At 38.5% G+C, this 23,578-nt stretch overlaps 1 protein-coding gene across 4 annotated transcripts in view; it reads right to left on the reverse strand.

Moving 5' to 3' along the window:
• The window catches only part of CRPPA (CDP-L-ribitol pyrophosphorylase A), a 373,607-nt gene that overhangs the window by 40,050 nt on the left and 309,979 nt on the right, over positions 1 to 23,578 (reverse strand). For 2 of the 4 annotated variants that reach the window (XM_069587591.1, XM_069587590.1), the window contains exon 10: positions 1,546 to 1,793. The exons of the other annotated variants lie outside the window; for them this stretch is intronic. In XM_069587591.1, the coding sequence (XP_069443692.1) occupies positions 1,546 to 1,793 (248 nt within the window). The remainder of the gene's footprint in view (positions 1 to 1,545; positions 1,794 to 23,578) is intronic. 4 annotated transcript variants of the gene reach the window in all.

Genomic DNA, 23,578 nt, shown 5'->3' on the forward strand with positions numbered 1-23,578 from the left:
TGGGATTTCTTTGGAAGGAGTGATGCTAAAGCTGAAATTCCAGTACTTTGGCCACCTCATGTGAAGAGTTGTCTCATTGGAAAAGACTTTGATGCTGGGAGGGATTGGGGGCAGGAGGAGAAGGGGACGACAGATGATGAGATGGCTGGATGGCATCACTGACTCGATGGACGTGAGTCTGAGTGAACTCTGGGAGTTGATGATGGACAGGGAGGCCTGGCGTGCTGTGATTCATGGGGTCACAAAGAGTCGGACACGACTGAGCAACTGAACTGAACTGAAAGGAAGAGAAAGACTTTCAACATTGATATGTAAATTTAAATATGAATACTGATAAAACTGTTGATTTAGTCTTAGATAAATGGAGAAGGCAATGGCACCCCACTCCAGTACTCTTGCCTGGAAAATCCCATGGACGGAGGAGCCTGGTGCTGCAGGCCATGGGGTGGCACAGAGTTGGACACAACTGAGCAAATTCACTTTCACTTTTCACTTTCATGCACTGGAGAAGGAAATGGCAACCCACTCCAGCGTTCTTGCCTGGAGAATCCCAGGGACGGGGGAGCCTGGTGGGCTGCCATCTATGGGGTCGCACAGAGTCAGACACAACTAAAGTGACTTAGCAGCAGCAGCAAACCTTTTTACAAAATAATCCCATTTCTTAAAGAAAAGCAAAATCTATGAGAAGAGTTTTCCTAGGTTTGTATTCACACACTGATATTTTAAATTTCTTTGGCTTCCTTCCTAGGCTACTCAAAATGCAACATCTATGTTATAAATACAAAGGTGTAATAAATCTCCTCTTGAGAATAAAGTATAATTTGAAATTCCGTTGCGTGTTAAATTCTAATGAGGTTTCAAGCACTTTTAGATTTTAGCATGTTAATGGGTTATAAAATCACCAGAGCAAAGAGTAATGAAGTTATAGTTCCCCTATAACTTGGTTTCTTCATGCTCAAACAATGATTGCAATAAGATTTCACCAAACTGATTTAAAGATGAACAATAAATACCTGAAATACATCAAGAAAATAATTACGGTAAATATTTGTAACTGGGTAGGCTTGGCAGTTCTACACTTTAGTTCGATCTCCTATATAAAATGATGGGAAAAAAACAATGTTGGGAAAATTTTAAAAACAGTCTTCATCTTGTGTTAATGAGTACAAAGCACTGCGAATAGCGCATGGCACATGGCAAGCGGTGTACAAAGTCTAAATCATGATCATTACCACACTATCATCCCATCTTAGAAATAAAACAACACCAAGGAAACAAAACTCATCTAGAGACAAAATTCCTCTCTAGGAGTGAAGTGCTTGAATGTAAAAGTGGCTGAAATGTATGCTTCTAGGTATTAAAAACTTGAAAATTGCCACTATTCAGGAAAGATTTTATAAGACATCCAGAGAATTAAACACTTCTCTTATGCAGCAATTTTGAGACTAAAATCTGTAGAAAAATGAGACCAGAAACATGTAGCACAAAAATCTAAGGATTTTTATGAGATCCATTTAAGGAAGAAGTAAGGAGGATGGTAAGTACTTCTCCGTGAAATAAGGTCTGTGCTGTGCTTGGTTGCTCAGCAGTTTCTGCCTCTTTGTGACCCCAGAGACTGTAGCCCGCCAGGCTCTTCTGTCCAAGGGAATTCTCCAGGCAAGAATGCTGGAGTGGGTTGCCATGTCTTCCTCCAGGGGCTCTGTCCAATCCAGGGATCGAACTCAGGTCTCCTGCATTGTAGATGGATTCTTTATCATCTGAGCCACCAGGGAAGCCCAGAGACAAGGTCATGGCTACCTAAAGAGACATACACATAGGTCACCGGATATGTAACATCAAACACCGAACATTTAATTCTAGGTGAAGTATTATAAATAGAGTGTACTTCTCTCTGACAGAGGGATGAATACGTATAGTTTCCCTAGTTACATGAAGAGCACTAATGTATCACTGCTCTCTTAATGGTAGCATTGTGCCAATGGCATGGCATCAGAATCAGATATGGTCAGGTATTTCAGCTGTGGTATGCAGACAGTTTTTAGAAAAGACATAGGAGGGGGGTGACCTAGGAAACTACCCCAGCTCCTGCCTTATAATGATCACAGCAACAATGAAGAAAGAAAGCATGAAACATCAGAAGTATAGAAGAATTAGAATCCAGAGCATTTAGTTACTGGCTCTATCTGGAACATTGAGAATAATCAGAAGTGATTCTTGGATTCAGGTAACTGGAAGAACAGTGGCTCTCCTAACAAGTACTAGTGTCGGGAGAATACAACTGTTCAGATTCCTTATCTATAATACTGGAAGGAATGCTACATTGTGGAAATATCATAAAGCACGGAGGGGTGGGAGGTGGGAGGGAGGTTCAAGAGGGAAGGGACATATGTATACCTATGACGGATTCATGTTGATGTATTGCAGAAACCAGCGCAACATTGTAAAGCAATTATCCACCAATTAAAAATAAATAAACTTTTATTTTAAAAAAAGAGAGAGAAAGTATGAAGACTAAGCAGTGTGGCATACAAAAACAGGCTTTCAACCTGCTGGCCAATACTATCCAAATGGAACTAATGGCCCTTGAGAAAGGTAACTATGGTAAAATTTGCAATCAAGGGGAAGTTGATTCATGTAGCTGATTTACAGTCTCATATAGTATATAAACTTTACATACAATTTGTTCTATAGATAAATGTCACAGGATTCAATCACCATCTATTATACATAACTGAGTAAAATGGGCAGAACTTTTGAACCTCATCAAAACGTTCCTATTATAGTATGATTTTGGACGCAAATATAGTTCTGTCGAGTCATAAGTATATATTCAAAATAAATGAGAGCATGCCCGATTTCTACTACAGCTACCATGAATACTTTGGAAACAGGCTAGTTAGAATCAAATGGCACATATTAGTAGTAATCATAACAATAATAATAATAATTAAATAAAAAATAAACTTATAAAACTAAGGATGCTGAGAATTCTTCCTAAATCCCTCCAAGTATAATAAAAATTTTACCAAACCTCTGCTGTTCTCTACCTGCAAATAAAGAAGCATGTAAAGAAGCAAATAAAGGGTTTAATTGGAAATTTTATTCTCATAAGGCCTCAGTATCCACATGTGTAAATTTATGTCTGAAGACATTTTTCCAAATAACATTCCATGATGTATATAGTATTTTCTGTGATAAAAGGGAGTCATGGTCAACAAAACCTAACTTTACTGCCTCTTCTACCCAGAGTCTTTTATAAGCCAATATAAATTGTAAGTCTCTGCAAGTGGAATACAGTACTATCATTGCACAAATTAACTTGATCATGAAGTAACTCCCTTTTAGGGGAAGAGGGGTGGAGAAAACACTACTTGGGAATCAATGCCTTAGGTTATTTCACATGAGTTTCAAGACAGTACATCATGTGAGCTTCACAACAACCAGGGAAGAAGGCAGAGCAGATAAGGATCCAATTGGTGATTAGAAAATTTAAATTCAAAAAGATAATGCAAGAAGCCAACAGTGAGATTGACCGATAGATTCCTTCAGTCTCAATCTAGCAATGTGGTTTTATTAACCAAGACAATTTCTGATCTCAAGGAGAATACCACCCACAAGCTAGAGAAACTAATGTCTATGCCAAATATGACATACTCTTCTACACTGTAAAACAGTCATGGCACAGCTGACTTGCTGTCTAACTTTGAGATATTAAGCTATTTGAAAACATCTTTTGTAAGTTAAGTACAAATGGGGCAGCAAAGTTATTGAAGCATGTGCCAAGTGAAGTTTTGACATCCCAGGAACTTTCTGTGATATTGAGACCCAAAATTCTCTTGGTAGAGATAAGAAGTTTGCGTGGTAGTTAGCCACAAGACAGAGGAAGGCAAAAATAGCATCTTTCAAAGAGAAGTAACATTTCTGAAATGACAATTTGCTGATTGTTCTTCCACGACAACCTTCATGAGAGACCGGTTAAAATGCTTGCATTTGTTTTAAGAGTCAAAATCTTGAGAAAGAAGAATGGAACTGGAGGAATCAACCTGCCTGACTTCAGGCTCTACTACAAAGCCACAGTCATCAAGACAGTATGGTACTGGCACAAAGACAGAAATATAGATCAATGGAACAAAATAGAAAGCCCAGAGATAAATCCACACACATATGGACACCTTATCTTTGACAAAGGAGGCAAGAATATACAATGGAGTAAAGACAATCTCTTTAACAAGTGGTGCTGGGAAAACTAGTCAACCACTTGTAAAAGAATGAAACTAGATCACTTTCTAACACCACACACAAAAATAAACTCAAAATGGATTAAAGATCTAAACATAAGACCAGAAACTATAAAACTCCTAGAGGAGAACATAGACAAAACACTCTCCGACATAAATCCTCTATGATCCACCTCCCAGAATTCTGGAAATAAAAGCAAAAATAAACAAATGGGATCTAATTAAAATTAAAAGCTTCTGCACAACAAAGGAAAATATAAGTAAGGTGAAAAGACAGCCTTCTGATTGGGAGAAAATAATAGCAAATGAAACAACTGACAAACTAATCTCAAAAATATACAAGAAATTTATGCAGCTCAAGTCCAGAAAAATAAACGACCCAATCAAAAACTGGGCCAAAGAACTAAATAGACATTTCTCCAAAGAAGACATACAGATGGCTAACAAACACATGAAAAGATGCTCAACATCACTTATTATTAGAGAAATGCAAATCAAGACCACAATGAGGTACCACTTCACACCAGTCAGAATGGCTGCGATCCAAAAGTCTACAAGCAATAAATGCTGGAGAGGGTGTGGAGCAAAGGGAACTCTCTTACACTGTTGGTGGGAATGCAAACTAGGACAGCCACTTTGGAGAACAGTGTGGAGATTCCTTAAAAAATTGCAAATAGAACTGCCATACAACCCAGCAATCCCACTGCTGGGTATACACATCGAGGAAACCAGAATTGAAAGAGACACGTGTACCCCAATGTTCATCGCAGCACTGTTTATAATATCCAGGACATGGAAGCAACCTAGATGTCCATCAGCAGATGAATGGATAAGAAAGCTGTGGTACATACACACAATGGAGTATTACTCAGCCATTAAAAAGAATACATGTGAATCAGTTCTAATGAGGTGGATGAAACTGGAGCCGATTATACAGAGTGAAGTAAGCCAGAAAGAAAACACCAATACTGTATACTAACACATATATATATGGAACTTAGAAAGATGGTAATGATGACCCTGTATGCGAGACAGCAAAAGAGACACAGATGTGCAGAACAGACTTTTGGACTCTGAGGGAGAGAGAGAGGGTGGGATGATTTGGGAGAATGGCATTGAAACATGTACACTATCATGTAAGAAATGAATCACCAGTCTATGTTCCATGCAGGATACAGGATGCTTGGGGCTGGTGCACGGGGATGATCCAGAGAGATGATATGGGGTGGGAGGTGGGAGGGGGGTTCATGTTTGGGAACTCATGTATACCCGTAGTGGATTCATGCCAATGTATGGCAAAATCAATACAGTATTGTAAAGTAAAATAAAGTAAAAATAAAAATTAAAAAAAAGTCAAAATACAATTTGCACATGTTTCATATTAAATTACAAAATATATATATAGTCATTCATTATCTTATGTAAGAAACCCATCCCCCAAAACAGCAAAAAAATCCTCCTGGGAACTTCAAACCAGAGAAAATAATTCATATTTTGTTAAAACACATACTCTACATACACAGACAGACACACACAGAAACACAGACTTCATTATGAATTTTAGGAACCTGAAGAATATACAAAGGATATGGAATATCTCTTCACCAAGATCATGATCTACAGAACACGACCCACCAGATTCAAGGTACTTTATTATATTGTTAATATCTAATTAATCTAGGTGGTGGCATATTTATAATCTCATTACCATATTTAAAAATATATATATCTCCCTTTTGGGCTTCCCTCATAGCTCAGTTGGTAAAGAATCCACCTGCAGTGCAGGAGACCCTGGTTCAATTCCTGGGAAGGGATGATCTGCTGGAGAACAGACAGACTACCCACTCCAGTATTCTGGCCTGGAGAATTCCATGGACAGAGTTGGATACAACTGAGCAACTTTCACTTTCACACTTTTCATATCTCCCTTTTGGGCTTCCCTGGTGGCTCAGATGGAAAAGAATCTACCTGCAGTGCAGGAGACCTGGTTTCGATCCCTGGGTTCGAAAGATCCCCTAGAGGAAGGCATGGCAACCCATTCCAGTATTCTTTCCTGGAGCATCCCCAAGGACAGAGGAGCCTGGTGGGCTATAGTCCATGCGGTCACAGAGGGTCGGACATGACTGAGCAACTAAGCACACACAGCATGTCTCCCTTTTATACTCCTTAAGTTACATCACAAACGTACATCATTTTTGTTTGATTAACATTGTTACTTAATCTGCAAGAATTAAAAAGATGTTTAGTATGCAAAGGTTTTTATTTAATATTTTGTACTTGCATCTATTCTAAACAAGATCATGATTTAAACTTATGAGGTTAATTCAGTGCTCTGTGGTGATCTAAACAAGAAGGAAATTTAAAAAAAAAAAGAGGAGATATATGTATATGTGCAATTGATTCACTTTGCTGTACAGTAGAAACTAACACAACATTGTAAATCAACCATGTTGTTGACATTTAACTACTAAGTCATGTCCGACTCTTTGCAACCCCATAGACTATAGCCTGTCAGGCTCCTCTGTCCATGGGATTTTCCAGGCAAAAATATTGCAGTGGGTTGCTATTTCCTTCTCCAGGGGATCTTCCCAACCAAGGGATCAAACCTGAGTCCCCTGCATTGGCGGGCGGATTCTTGAGCACTGAGCCACTGGGGAAGTCCGAAAACAACTATACTGCAATACAAATTAATTTTAAAAAGAAATAAATTTATGAGATTAAATTTTAATAATTTTCACATTCCATTTGTAACTTCTTCTGTCATTAATATATACTACTTTCTTTCAAGCTTCTAACAATAACCTGTAAGTGGTCCTTACCACTATTAAGTGTTTACAGATTAGTTGTCTATTTGCTGCCATAACAAATTAGCACAAATTTAGTGGCTTAAAACAATACAAGTTTATCTTAAGAGTTCTGCAGCTGAGAAGAATAACACAGATGTCACTGGGACAATAGCTCTAGCAGAGAACCCATTTCTGTGCTTTTGACAGCCTCAAGAGGTTACCCACATTCTTCGGCTTGTGGCCCCTTCCATCTCCAAAGCCAGCAATACCTGGTTAACTCTTTTTCTCACTTCCTATCATTCTGAAAATTCTGACTCCCTCTTCCACTTACTGAAACATACACATTACCAAATGTAAGATGAGATAGCCAGTGGAAATTTGCTGTATGACACAGGGAGCTGAAAGCCAGTGCTTTGTGACAACCTAGAGGGGTGGGATGGAGTCAGAGATGGGAGAGAGGTTCAACAGGGAGAGGACATATGTATATCAATGGCTGACTCATGTTGATGTATGGCAGAAACCAACACAGTATTATAAAATATTTATCCTCCAATCAAAATAAATTAAAAAAAAAACCACATTGGGCTCACTTAGATCACTTGGCATGACCTCCCTGCTTGAAGGTCAGCTGATTAGCAATCTTGTTTTCATGTGCAACCTTAATTCACCTTTCCCATATCAAGTATCATATTTACAGGTTGCAGAAGTTAGACCCAGGACATTTTGTGGGGAACCACTATACTGCTTACTAGAGTTAGCCACAAACTCCTACTTCATATGCTGTCGATCAGTATCTGTCTTTACATTACAGGTGTTTCTACTTAGGACATCCCTGGTGGTGTAGCAGTAAAGAATCTGCCTGCTACTGCAGGGAACACAGGTTCAATCCCTGGTCTAGGAAGATCCCACATGCTGCAGGGCAACCATGCCTCTGCGCCACAACTGCTAAGCTTACGTGCCACAGCTACTGAAGGTCACGTGCTTAGAGCCTATGCCCCACAACAGGAGAAGCCGCCGCAACGAGCAGCTTGCGCACTGCCACTAGAGAGCAGCCCGCACTCGCCGCAACTAGAGAAAAGCCATGCACAGCAAGGAAGACTCAGCACAGCCACAAAGAATAAAACGTCTTCCAAGGCACTTCTCTTTAAAGACTGTTCACTAAAGTCTTCAGATAATAGCAAAAGAGTAGGTGGTTTGTTTACAGAAAATCGAGGATGAAAGCCTTAAGTGACTCAGTCATTTCAGAAATGTTAATAGAACACAATGAATGAATTTGAAATCATGAAACTAGAATGATCCAACAGGCGTCATTCTACCGTCTCTCAAAAAAGAAGCAATTCCCTGGCTTCCATAAAAGCATCTGCTTGATGCCTGCCTCATGCCTCCCATCCATCTCCTTTATAAACGCCCAAGGATTCACCTTTTAAATCAAGCCCTCTATCAGTAGCCTGATATAAATACGCACGGTTACAACAATCCCCAGCCTTTTCTGCATGACTCTGCCAAGCACACTTATTAAGACTGACGTCATTTGCGTAGTAGCTGCTTAACGACCTATATTGAAAAATTACTCAAGTAACAGAACTTTGCTTTTAAGAAAAATAAAATATGAATTTTTCTCACCTAAATTAAGTTATAATCTAAGCCCCTTCACAGTCGGAACATGTTTGTCTTAGTGTATATCACAGGTTCCAGCATATAGCACGGATCCAAAAAATAATTGTTCAAAGAATAAACAAAGATCTATTAACATGTACCTTAAGCCTTCTACCATTTTTGTCCTTACTTGCCTAACACAATCTCCTAGAACTCGCATTATATAAATTTTGCTTTAGTTAAAAATCCAACATTCAGTCATAATTTAGAAATATTTACTTAGTGCCAACTATGTGTCAGGCTTGTCAGATTCTTTATTAATACCGTGGCAATTTAGTTCCTGCCTTCATGCCTATAATTTGTGGTCTTTCAGAATTTTCCATCTTAGTTGATGTTGACATCTATTTGATGCTGATATCTGTTCCAAGAATTATTTCTCAATCATCTCAAGAATAAATGACCTGTCTTTCCCAGTCCTCAATATTGCCTGTTCGACTCACCATTTACACTGCCTCCCACAGAAATTATTTATATGAACACCTCATCTCTCCCAATGCAATTTCTTTTTTTAATATAAATTTATTTATTTTAATTGGAAGTTAATTACTTTATAATATTGTATTGGTTTTGCCATACATCAACATGAATCCACCACAGGTATACACATTTTCCCCATCCTGTACCATCCCTCTGGGTCATCTCAGTGTACCAGCCCCAAGCATCCAGTATCCTGCATAGAACCTGGACTGGCAATTCGTTTCATATATGATATTATACATGTTTCAATGCCATTCTCCCAAATCATCCCACCCTCTCCCTCTCCCACAGAGTCCAAAAGACTATTCTATACATTTGTGTCTCTTTTGCTGTCTCACATACAGGGTTATCATTACCATCTTTCTAAATTCCATACATATGCGTTAATATACTGTATTGGTGTTTTTCTTTCTGGCTTACTTCACTCTGAATAATAGGCTCCAGTTTCATCCACCTCATTAGAACTGATTCAAATGTATTCTTTTCAATCGCTGAGTAATACTCCATTGTGTATATGTACCACAGCTTTCTTATCCATTCATCTGCTGATGGACATCTAGGTTGCTTCCATGTCCTGGCTGTTATAAACAGTGCTGCGATGAACATTGGGGTACACGTGTCTCTTTCGATTCTGGTTTCCTCGATGTGTATGCCCAGCAGTGAGATTGCCGGGTTGTATGGCAGTTCTATTTCCAGTTTTTTAAGGAATCTCCACACTGTTCTCCAAAGTGGCTGTACTAGTTTGCATTCCCACCAACAGTGTAGGAGGGTTCCCTTTTCTCCATACCCACTCCAGCATTTATTGCTTGTAGACTTTTGGATCGCAGCCATTCTGACTGGTGTGAAATGGTACCTCACTGTGGTTTTGATTTGCATTTCTCTGATAATGAGTGATGTTGAGCATCTTTTCATGTGTTTGTTAGCCATCTGTATGTCTTCTTTGGAGAATGCAATTTCTTATAAAGCTCCTTGTAGTTATTGTACAGACACAATAGTTGGACACATGTTTTTCCCTTAAAATTATAACCTCTACAAAAACTTAGGAAGGATATTTTCTCATTTTCATTGACATAGTTATTTTCTTTTTATCAATAGTGAAATATTTATGAATTTTGGCCAAGAGAAAATATTTAGACTGTGTGATTATAAAGAAAAACTACAGTACTGTGGGTAAATATAGTCATTATTATCTGCAGATAGACAATATTTATTTCAATCATCCCTATATGCCAAAGAAACTACAATACACAAAGTTCTCCTCCAAGGGCCAACCATTACAATCTGCTATACTAATTTATGTCTTTGGGCTTCCCTGTGGTAAAGAACCCACCTGCCAAGCTGGATACGTGAGTTTAATCCCTGGGTTGGGAACATCCCCTGGAGAAGGAAATGGCAACCCACTCCAGTATTCTTGCCTGGGAAATCCCATGGACAGAGAAGCCTGGCAGGCTGTAGCCCATAGGGAAGCCCCAATACTTTGGCCACCTAATGTAGGGAGCCAACTCATTGGAAAAGACCCTAATGTTGGGTAAGATCAAAGGCAATAGGAGAAGGGGGAAGTAAAGGATAAGATGTTTAGATAGCATCACCAACTCAATGGACAGGAATAACTCCGGACGGCAGTAAAGCACAGAGGAAAGTGATGTGCTGCAGTCCATGGGGTTGCAAGGAGTGTGACATGACTTAGTGACTGAACAACAACAATGATGTCTTTGCATTGGCTGACATTTGGAGCAATTGTGATACTACCAAGAGATTTACCCTATTATACCTTCCATCACAAGGAAAGTGAGATAAAGTCAGTGCAAGATATACAATTAAAGATAGAATTCAAAATAAAATTCAAAAAATATATTTTATGTGCAAATTTATAAGTTTTTTCTATAAAGTAAATGGAGACTTATTTGTAATATTTTATGTCATTAATATAACAACAGCACACAAAAATTTTGCACATGCATGATAGGAAGGAGTGGTCCTTGGTACAGTATGTTTGAGCCTAAAAGATTAAGTGACAATAGATGTGTGGGCCAAATTAGGTAGAATGTGCCCAAGAGAATGTGGCCACAGTTGGCAAATGAACTAAGACTTGATCTGGAAATAATTGTCACCTCTCACTCCTAAACCTTTCTAAAAAGTAACACTATCGCCTCAAGAAAGGGTACTGATGCAGACCTATGGAGTATGGTCAGTTCTTCAAAAAATGTTCTTGCCAACTAACATTTTTAAAATGCTCCCCAAACCTTCTGAAATAAACAAGCCTGCCAAATACAATAAAAACAAGTTGATATGCTACAGTGAAACAAGTGGATAAGCAATGAAGGACATGAAAAACCTTTCACATCATGCACAGGAGAAAACAATTTCAATGGTAAACAAAAATGAAATGCTGGCTCAGTTAAGTTTTCAAAACATCTAATGTACCCTTTAGGACTGAGGCAATTTGTATCCAGAAAAATGAACACTGTGTGATAAGGATCAATAAAACCTCAAATTTATTTTTAAAATTAACTATTTCCAAGTTTGAAAATTCCTTCCATTTCATTTCATTTATACTTAATCCCCTGGAGAAAGGAATGGTAACCCACTCCAGTATTCTTGCCTGGAGAATTCCATGGACAGAGAGCAGCCTGGTGGGCTACAGTCCACGGGGTCAGAAAAAGTTGGACATGATTGAGTGACTAACATAGGAAACCTACATAAAGGAAGAAAACTCCTTAGCTTTTACACCACCTCTCGATTCCATGAGGTGCCTTTTGTAAGAGTCACTGTAATTGTAGTATCATTGCTGTAAGCAAAGGAAAACCAATAGCAGATTCAACTCATAATTTCATATATTAACCATGAAACCAGATTTTAGAAAAACAAAGATGGGATTAAAAATAATTAGTTATATATGGATTCCCTGATAGCTCAGATGGTAAAGAATTGGTCCACAGTAGAGGAGACCTGGGTTTGATTCCTAGATCAGGAAGACTCCCTGAGGAGGGCATGGCAACCCACTCCAGCATTCTTGCCTGGAGAACATCAGAGACAGAGGAGCCTGGTGGGGCTACAGTCCATAGGGTAACAAACAGTCAGACACATCTGAACAGCTAACACCAACAAATGGATTATTTTACTAACTCACAAAGAATCAAGTCGTTGGTGATTTGGAAGGGACTGAGTTGATCTGCAGTCACCTAGGATTAATCCCAGGAATCACTCTTTTTGAATGCTTTCCAGAGAAGCCATTTAGCCAGGGTGGGCTCTCGCTAGTCGAGGTCACATAGAATGTAAAGGGTTTAATTGTTGAAGAAGTGGAAACTCCTCTTTGTATCCTATCCTGCCACAGCACAGAAAGATAGCCCCATCTATGATAGCCTTATAGAATGCGGGATCTAGAACAACATTGTGCAAGGAATGTGCAGGAAACATGCGCACGCCCTCTTCGCGCTACCACCAGGGAAACGACCACTGACAGCGGAATGGATAAAGAAGTGGCGGTGCATGTGGATATGACGGAATGTTGCCCAGCCACTGAAAAGGATGAAGTGAGGCAGCAGCATGCAGAGACACTGGAACTGCCATACTGAGTGCCGCAAGCCAGAGAAAGAAAGACAATTATACAACACTGCTAATACGTAGAGTCTAAATGATAAAAAAAGACACAGATGAATGCATTCACAAGGACAGAAACAAACCCATATGAACTTATGGTCACTGGGGGAAGGAGGGACAGTTAGGGAGTTTGGGATTGACATATACACATTACTATATTTAAAATAAATATTCAACAAGGACCTACAGTATTCAAGAATGGAGATGGGATAAAAGAATGCTATAGCTGAGATGAGCCCGGCTGTGTGCTGATAATCCATCTAATCGATGGATTCATGAGGATTTGTTACATTACTCCTTCTACTTTGTGTATGTTTGAAATTTTCCGTAATAATAAAGTTTTTAAAACTTGTATTACTACATGTACAGGCATTATATCAATACTGAGGAAATCAAGGCCCTTATTTTGTATTCTCCATTTTTTCAAAATTTAACATTCAGATTTAACAGTGTTTTTCTTTAAAAGGATAATATGTGGTTCCTATACACTAAAATAATTTCTTAGGTTACCAGAATATTCATCCATTAAAAATTACAATTAAGTTCTAACTATATCTATAAAATCATTAGCCTCCTAAAGAGAAAAATCAAGTATTAATAGAAGCTTAGTTTATCTCACTTAATAATTTTATATAAAACAGGTGCTATTTGATAAAGTATTTTATGCCATAACTATGTAAAATCTTGTATACTTAAATATTTTAATAAAATAAGTAAAATAATTTTTAATGACTATATATTTATCACAAACCGTATGCTACACAATGTCAATGGAATATTTAGGATGGCACCCCACTCCAGTACTCTTGCCTGGAAAATCCCATGGATGGAGGAGCCTGGTGGGCTGCAGTCCATGGGGTCGCGAAGAGTCGGATGCGACTGAGTGGCTTCCCTTTCACTTTTCACTTTCATCCACTGGAGAAGGAAATGGAAACCCACTCCAGTGTTCTTGCCTGGAGAATCCCAGGGACGGAGGAGCCTAGTGGGCTGCCGTCTATGGGGTCACACAGAGTCGGACACTTCTGAAGTGGCTTAGCAGCAGCAGCAGCAGCAGCAGCAGCAGGATTACTTGTTTTATTTCCTCTCAATTGATGGATACTCAGCAACTTTCTTTTTACTTTAGCACTCTAAAATTGATTTTAACTAGTAAAACAAAACCTCTCTGTCTTATTAAGGATACTGTTAATATTATAATATAGAGACTTTTCGGTGGAGGATGCTGAAGTGATTCTGATGCCAAATCACCATTTTTAAGGATGCTAAATGCCAGGACTAAACCTGCAGGAATCCCTTGACACATTTTGAAAACATGAACCCAGGCTTTTTAATGACTTTTCATCTCATACTGAAAATCTGGTATAAATAAGGAAGCACATTCTGTCATTTTTAGAATTAAAAAAACACCACAAAAGAAAAAAAACTATGAATGCTGTCAGTAAGCAAAATTTCCTGAGTGAGCACCATATGCTGTAAAAAATACTAAGGATCCCATATTCCAATCACTAATAAGAAATAATCAACAAATAGTTGCTTTCTTAAAATTCTGTTAAAGACACAGTTCAAAGAGTGGTACAATAAAATAGTGTAAACGAGATGGGTGTGGTGTCTCAACACCTAAATGAAATTGCCTATTTGTTAATTTGTTGTCTCTTTCAAGAGAGAGAATAGTTTCATTCATAACAAATATAAGACAAAATAACTTCAAAAATTTAAAAATCACCATCTGAAACCATCAACTTGCCAAAACCAAACTTGGGAGCACTCAATTTTCTATTTCTTTGCTTAATAATCTAGATATATTTCTTGTAGATTTTGAAATAATAGGCCAAAATTTATAAACTATATGATTTTTACATAATACATATACACACACATAATGCACACTGTAGTGGATGCACAGGAAAATAACCACTATTCTGACCACCAAGAGTCTGGTTTTTATTTGTACAGTACTAATATTACTAATTCAATAAAAATCTTATTATATATAAAGCTTTCTTCAAATTATTTGCATAAATATTGATTGGGTTTATTAAGATTTGGGATATTAAATTATTTTTAAATTTCTAATTAATATATGCATCATAGAGAGATGCATATATTAATTAAACATATGCATTTTTCAGAAAGAAAACCAGCTTTGTACATTCTTCCGCATAAATTCTACTCTGTGTTTTATGGTGTACTTGTTATTGCCTAAATCCTCAAAATAATTGGATTTTACATATTTAGAAATTCAACATTTAGGGCAAAGGAACACTTCCCTAGTAGCTTGTCTTATTTATGTTTAGCTTTAAGTAAAACAAACAATATACATTTAGGTTTATACACTAGATCTATTAGCCTACCAGAAAGATTTGTTGTCAATTTCTTTTCATAATTTCTTGCATAAACTACCTATAAGGTATTTAAACTATTATAATATGAATGTAAGTCAGTGATCAGCAAACTATTAGTGAGTCAGATCTGGCTTTGTGGCCTAATTTTCTTCAATCTATAAGCAGAGAACTATTTTTATATTTTTAAGGGGTTTTAAAATAATGGAAAAGAACATGAGGCAAAGATTGTATGTGACCTATGAAATCTAAATTGTTTATAGTCTGTTCCTTTATTGAGTACATTTGATGCCTACAAGTATAAATAATTTCCTATCTTTCTTTAAAATTAAAAACCTAATTTAGTCAACTCTCAGAATTTATTTACTGTATAAAGCAAGGCAATTCCCTAGAGAATGGAATAGCTACCCACTCCAGTACTCTTGCCTGGAGAATCCCATGGAAAGAGGAGCCTGGCGGGCTACGGTCCATGGGGCCACATAGAACTGGACTCTACTGAGCAACTGAGCATGCGCGCACACACAAAGCAGTGCAAACTGCAGGCAAACGGCAGGCACAGACACAGCCACCAAGTCTTATCTCTCACACTTAGCACACACAAAGGGCCCTAACTTGTCCCATGCATCACAGATGCCCAGCAGGCGCTATACAAGAGGCCTCACACTGGCCTAGTTGTCTTTAAAGTGGCCTCTTGCCACTGAAATTATGACGGACCTTTTATGGAGGAGGAACATGAACTTCTGGAAGGTTAAGTGATGTTTCTCTAGAAAAAATAAATTGTGTGTAAAATGTGCTAATTAACATTTTCACCTTAAGTAACAATATAGCCCCCTAATTTTGAACTTTTCGACTTTCCCCAAGGGATAAATTCAAGGTAGAGGTGAGAAGTAACTGCTGGAATTAAAATATGGAGCATCACCAATTTCTTCCAGTGTTGTATTCTAATTTTTTTAATTAAAATAATGCCAATCTGAATTGTGTTTTATGTAGCAGGATGCAGACATTTAACCACTCAACTCAAAATTATAATTATAGACTTGCATTTGAGACAATTGCATCCGGAAAGCCTTTCATTGAGTAAATTGTTTAAAATTTAATGGTATGTGGCTCTTGAGTGATTTATTACATTTAAGTAGTCCAACCACAAGTGGCAATAAATAACTTCATGGGGGTAGTGGCCTGCTGCCCATTACTTGTATTGGGGTGTGCCAAAACCAAATAAAAACAGTATTCAAGGTTTTATTTCCAGAACTTGAATATAAATAAATTTATTGAGCACTGGCTAAATATTATAGTCTTGATTCCCCACATGAATTATATAGTGAATGTGAAGGAATGCTTATAAGGAGTGTATCACATCTAAATACTCAGAATAACAAGATTAAACATTTGTCATAGGACTGTAAGACTAAAAAATACATGCCTATATATCAAAATATATGAATAATCCCTGATATATCCATTTCTTCTGAGACTCAGTGAGTAGAACTAGAGATTACATTTAAAATTTTCTTGTGTTTGAGACTTTCTAACAAAACATGCAAGTGTTTTTAATGCAGTTCTCTTTAATTAACACTGATATTTTACTATTGATTCTTAAAGGTTTTAAAAACGATGTTATTGGTCTTGAATAGTAATGCACTGCTGCATGGTGTCCATTGTTCTATTTATTTCTTTTTCCAAACCATGGGCCAGCCATTGCTATCATACATATTCAACATAAATCACCTGCCCCCTCGTTTTAATGGTACAAAGATTCCTCCAAATTATATTACTTTAATATCCAAGTGTGTGATAAGAAGACTCATCTCACTGAACAAACTATTGACCAGTTCAGGTACTACAGAATTTAAAATGTTGAGCCACATGATGAGCTCCTTAATAGATGTACAATAGAAACATGATGATAGATTTGGGGGAATTATAACTTAATAAAACCAAACAGACAAAGAAACCTGAGTGCCAAAGAATTGATGCTTGAACTGTGGTATTGGAGAAGACTCTTGAGAGTCCCTTGGAATGCAAGGAGATCCAACCAGTCCATCCTAGAGGAGATCAGTCCTGGGTGTTCACTGGAAGGACTGATGAAGCTGAAACTCCAATACTTTGGCCACCTGATGCAAAGAGCTGACTCACTGGAAAAGACCCTGATGGGAAAGATTGAGGGCAGGAGGAGAAGGGGATGACAGAGGATGAGATGGTTGGATGGCATCACTGACTCAATGGACATGAGTTTGAGTGAACTCCTGGAGTTGGTGATGGACAGGGAGGCCTGGTGTGCTGTGGTTCACAGAGGGGTCACAAAGAGTTGGACACGACTGAGTGACTGAACTGAATTGAAACAAACAAAAACATAAAGAGAAATGAAAAGGGTTCTTTAACCTCAGTCTGAGAAGCAATACTCCTCAGGATACGGTAGGAATATGAGGGAAAGTCAAGGGGAGGGGGCAACACAAATAAGTGTGATTAAGATCAACATTCCCCTCGTGGCTCAGATGGTAAAGCGTCTACATACAATGCAGAAGACCCGGGTTCAATCCCTCGGTCGGGAAGGTCCTCTGGAGGAGGAAATGGCAATCCACTCCAGTACTCTTGCCTGGAAAATCCCATGGATGGAGGAGCGTGGTAGGCTACAGTCCATGGGGTCGCAAAGAGTCAGACATGACTGAGTGACTTCACTCTTCACTCAAGATCAACATAGATAATGTATACATTTCTTAAAGACTAAAATGTTGTTTTGTCATTAATGAGGCAAATACAAATGAAGCTAAACTCTGTATACTCTCGAGTTACTGAGAAGCAAACAGTAACCACTACACAATTAAGCTATCTGGAATTTAAGAAGGGTGTCTGGGTTAATTTACTGGAGCTTTGGCCAAGGTTCAGACTCAAAAATAGCTCGAGGGTCAACACTCACTCTCTGTTTATCGCACTTGGTTCATCTCAGTAACTGTCTTTGCTCTGTCTGAGCTAAATAAGCTTTGGGCCAGTTTTGCCCACACTTGTACTTTGCAGCCAATTTGTGTGTCTAGGACAGACATTGGCAGCTTTTTCAAAGGACTGTGCCAACAGTTTAACATCCTTTCTTGTGGTTTTCGTGAGTGAAGGAAGAAAACCTAAATATGCTCCTAGTCTTGAGAGTCAAGTCTTGACCACACACAGCATCGTCCTTCCGGTGACCTCTGTAACTTCACTTATTCTCCCCACCTCATCCCTCACACCAGATGCTGGGACTTTATTCATGGCATCTTAGAAGATGGCAAAGGAACAAAAAGATACAGCATGAGTCAGGAATGAATGTATAAAATGATAGGTCTATGTCTAGGAAAATTCCATACTATGTCATGTGGAGTATTTTCACTGCCATCAAAAGGTGGACGTTTATGACCAAAAAATACAGTTCTGATTTTAAATGATCATAACAGTGGGTTTTTTAAAAACTTTTTTTGGGTGTCCTAGATCTCTAAGAATCTAATAAAATTTGTGGATCCTGTTGTAGGAATATGCATCAACAGACTCAGGATTTTCCAAGTCATTTGACAGAGTTCATGGATCGACTGAAGTAAGGTCAACTATCGTGATTTAAGAAACTCTGATCTAATTCAATCCTTTAATTGTATAAAGAGTACAGTTAAGCTCCAAGGAGGTGATATTTTTTGCCTAACACAAGATAGCAAGTTAGCAGCCAACATATACAAGTTTTTGTACTCCAAATCTAATGCCCTGAAGAGACTCATAAATTAATTCTTTTGATAACAAAGACTTCAAAGCAAACCACAGGAAGCTACTGATAAAGAAGAGAAATACTTGGAGTGTTTTTAAGATATGAGGAAATCTTTCAGAGCACATACCCTGTTCTTTTTTTTCCCTTAAAGAGACAAGAAGCGAAATTGGAAGATAAGCAAATAGGGTTAAAGAACCCTGAAGAACGGGGCTTCCCAGGTGGCTCTAGTGGTACAGAACCTGTCTGCCAAGGCAGGAGACCTAAGAGACACAGGTTCTATCCCTCGTTCGGGAAGATCCCCTGGAGGAGGGCATGGCAACCCATTCCAGTATTCCTGCCTGGAGAATCCCATGGACAGAGGAGCCTGGCGGGCTACAGTCCACAGCGTTGCAGAGAGGGGCACACCTGAAGTGACTTGGCATGCATGCAAGCACCTGGAAGGTATGAGAGTTGGGAGAAAGTCCTCACATGGAAACTTGATTCTGCACTGTGTGTGTGTGCATTATGATAAAACCAAGTCACCCTGAACATTACTGTAATCATATTAATCCAAGGACATTAATTAAGGTTTTAAAACAAAACATGCTTCGACTTCCTCTCCCTTAGTGCCTTCCCTAGTTACCATCATCTTCATCTACATGGACTGCAACTTAAAACCCAAGTCACCCTAGGCTCCTCCCACCCCTCTGGCCTCTCATCCTCTAAGACCCATCAGCTCACCACTACGTGGGGCTCTTGACTCCATCATGTGATGTCTTCTCCACCATTCCTGCACGTCTCAAGCTCTGGCCACCTCTTACCTGGCTTTGCTTTCTTTTCACTTATGTCTCTTTCTACCTCTATTTCTTTCCAATTCACCTACCAAACTGCTCTGAAAGAGACCTTTCTGTAAAGCAAATCTAATCACATTACTCTCTGACTTGACCCCTTTCAGTGGTTGTTACCTATAAGCGTTCTTTAAAAACTTTTGTTGAACTTCTGAAATATTTTCTAAGTGCTATATGATAATAACATTCTCAATTTACATGGTTTAAGATAAAAAGAATGCTTACTTTATATTATCAAAGTTTATATAAAAAGCTGTATATGCTATATAGGTATATATACATAAAGTTATATGTACAAGTTATCTCATATCATCTTTAAACTCATTTTATACATAGAAAAGGAAGTTCTTGCTACTCTCATTAAAAAAGGATAAATCTTGTTTGTGTTGCTGTATATTTATTTAAGAAAACAAAATTTACAGCATATTGCATATTAAAATGTAGAATGAACTTATTCTATTATATAATGAAGAGTAAATAATATTTATACCCTAAAGTTTGATCTTCATAATTTTAGCTTAATGGATTAAACCAGTCAATCCTAAAGGAATACAGTTCTAAACATTCATTGGAAGGACTGATGCTGAAGCTCCCGTACTTTGGCCACCTGATGAGAACTGAGTCCTTAGAAAAGACCCTGATGCTGGGAAAGACCGAAGGCAGGAGGAGAAGGGCATGACAGAGGATGAGATGGTTGGATGGCATCGCCGACTCGATGGACATGAGTTTGAGAATGCTCCGGGAGTTGGTGATGGACAGGAAGCCTGGCATGCTGCAGTCCATGGGGTCGCAGAGAGTCAGATATGACTGAGCAACTGAACTGAGCTTAATAAATCAGCTGGCTTATTTTTTATGATGGTATGTCTTACGCTGCTGTTGTTCAGTTGCTGAGTCAAGTCCAACTCTTTCCTGCCCCGTGGACTGCAGCACACCCAGCTTTTGTCTCATGCTTAAAAGCAAAGAAGAAAAGAGAAAATATTCCACAATACCATTTGTAAGGACTCCTCCACAGTGACGAAAGTTGGAGGGACACGTTCACCTACTTCAGGGGTTTCAGAATCATCAACTAACTTGGAGTCCTCCAGACCCATGCCCTCGAATATGCCGTTTTTAATTCCTGCAGTATTCCTCTGATTACCTTTTTTGTAAATGTAGGCATTTCCATTCATCCTTTACACCCGAGTATGAATCATCTATTCTCTGAGGCCTTCTCTGAAACACTTTTTTCTCTTGCCATCCCTCTGTTACCTGTGTGACACATTACTGTCACCATATGCATTTCCCTTCTGAACTCTTGATCGCTGGGTAGTATGACACTTACTACCAAACACGGGGGAAATACGTATTTATGAATAAATTCATAAAGGAAATGAATAGTTAATTTAGGAAGATAAAGCAACTGGAAAACAGAACAGGTACAGGTAGAAATTTTCTCAAGAAAATGTATTTTTCTTATCTAATGATATACTATTAACTTTCCTTCAAGCTTTTTTGAGGGGTAGGGAGGGGGTGGAGAAGATATCCAAAACATATTACCTGAACTTCAGGTATTGTGACTGAGTCTACAACAGTACAGATATATCTGGCATAATATTAATGTGGGACTAACCAAAATTTTACTTTTCTAAAATCTCTTATGAGTGGGATGATGCTCTTAAAACACTGCATTTCTCGCTATACATTCAACTGTATATATGTCTGATATTGCTAGCTGTCCACTAAGGACTTTCTCCCTGCTCCTCAGTTATAGCAAAATGTGTCTGAGAAGTGGCTTCTGGCTGGAGATGGCATTTCCTAGACCCCTTTGCTGCATGTATGTTGCTGTTCAGTCACCCAGTCGTGTCCAACTCTTTGCAACCCCGAGGACTGCAGCTCACCAGGCCTCTCTGTCTCTCACCGTCTCCTGAATTTTGTCAAGTTCATGTCCATTGGATCGGTGCATGTATGACCATGTGACTAATCCCTCATTGCTAAGGAATAAAAGCAAGAACAATGTGAGCAACTTCTATTTGACTTGCTTAAAGGAAATCTCTAACCCAAGGCTTCTGTTCTTTTCTTTTCACTTCTATTTGGAGTTGTTGCAAACAGTGACTGGAAGTTGGGCCCCCAAAATGGTAGAGGCACTGCCTGCATGAAACAGAGCTGCTAACACACCTGGAGGAGACATCTGGACTGTTACCCAAGAGAAAAATAAACTTCTATCTTGTTTCAGCCACTGAATTTGGGGATGTGTCAGAGCAGTTTAGAAAACTGCAAGTCTTTGTACAGTTCTATATCTACGATATATGTTTACCCAATTTAAATCAATCCTTGAAGCAGGTCTTTTAAAACTAGCAAATGTTAATATTTACAATGAAAAACTCATCTTCTGAACTGCAAACTTTTGGAAAGCAAATTTTATAAAAGCTGATCGAAAGAAGCTAGCTTTGTGTCTACATTTAGAAGTGATCTGTTGACAAAAATAAACCAACTTTTATGCAAAATGGACATAATAAAATTTCCTGCTATGAGGTCCTATAGAAAGGGAAATACAAAAGTGCTGAAAGAGAGCTATATGGTGAAAACCCCAAATGCCTATGTTTTCCAAAAGTGGCTGGATTCCATTAAAAATTCTGAATTTGAGTATACTTCCTGAATCATTGCATAAAACTAGGAAGACTGCCAGTTTCTTTTGTTACATGTGGGATAGCTAATTATTAATGGAATCCTAGTTTCTTGTGAGACAGAACTATGAGTATAAATATGAGGTAGAACCATTATTTAAAATCTAGTTTCTGCTAATTTTCATGTTGACTTCAGAATAAAAAGTTTTTGTTTGTTACAATCATACATATTTTATAATTCATTATAGAAATGAACTCTACAGTAAAGTTTCTCTTTGATTTTTATTGCCAAAGGGCACTCATGGAAAAAAAAAAAAAAGGTCTGTCAGTAAAAACTAATTTCCTGTAGGAAAGTATTCAGAGGGAGTTCTGTAGTGCTACAAATAAATAGGGCTTCCCTGGTGGCTCAGACGGTAAAGAATCTGCCTGCAATGCAAGAGACCCGGGATCCATCTCTGGATCAGAAAGATCCCCTGGAGAAGCGAATGGCAACCCACTGAAGTATTCTTGCCTGCAGAATCACATGGAGAAAGGTATAGTTCATGGAGTCACAAAGACCTGGACATGACTGGGTGACTAACACTTTCAGTTTTTCACAAATACAGGGGTAAAGAGATCTGAACATATATGTATAGTGTATATATATATTATATATATATAATATATATTATATATACTTATATGAATAGATATATAAGTATATATATTTTTTCTAGTACTTTGGCCACATGATGTAGAGAGCTGACTCACTGGAAAAGACCCTGATGCTGGGAAAGATTGAAGGCAGGAGAAGAAGGGGATGACAAAGGATGAGATGGGTAGATGGCATCACAAACTCAATGGTCATGAGTCTGAGTAAACTCCGGGAGATGGTGAAGGACAGAGGAGCCTGGTGTTCTGCAGTCCATGGGGTCACAAAGAGTCAGATGTGACTGAGCAACTGAACAACAACTATGCCCTGTATATCCCATGACTCTGGATGTACTGATGCTGTGCAGAAGCCCCTCTCTCTTTTATATCACTGCCTTCTTAACTTCTAACATCAGCGTGGTTTCACATTGTAAAACAAGAAACCTTTAGGTGGCCAGTCTTCTTCAGGGCCTGCACTTCCTGCCTGCTCTCTTCAGAGGTATCATCATTGTCTTCAAATTGCAATGTTCTCATTAGACTTGGGAGAAGGCAATGGCACCCTACTCCTATACTCTTGCCTGGAAAATCCCATGAACGGAGGAGCCTGGTGGGCCGTCCATGGGGTCGCTAAGAGTCGGACGTGACTGAGCGACTTCCCTTTCACTTTTTACTTTCATGCATTGGAGAAGGAAATGGCAACC

This window comes from Ovis canadensis, chromosome 4, assembly GCF_042477335.2.
Source record: "Ovis canadensis isolate MfBH-ARS-UI-01 breed Bighorn chromosome 4, ARS-UI_OviCan_v2, whole genome shotgun sequence".
NCBI lineage: Eukaryota > Metazoa > Chordata > Mammalia > Artiodactyla > Bovidae > Ovis > Ovis canadensis.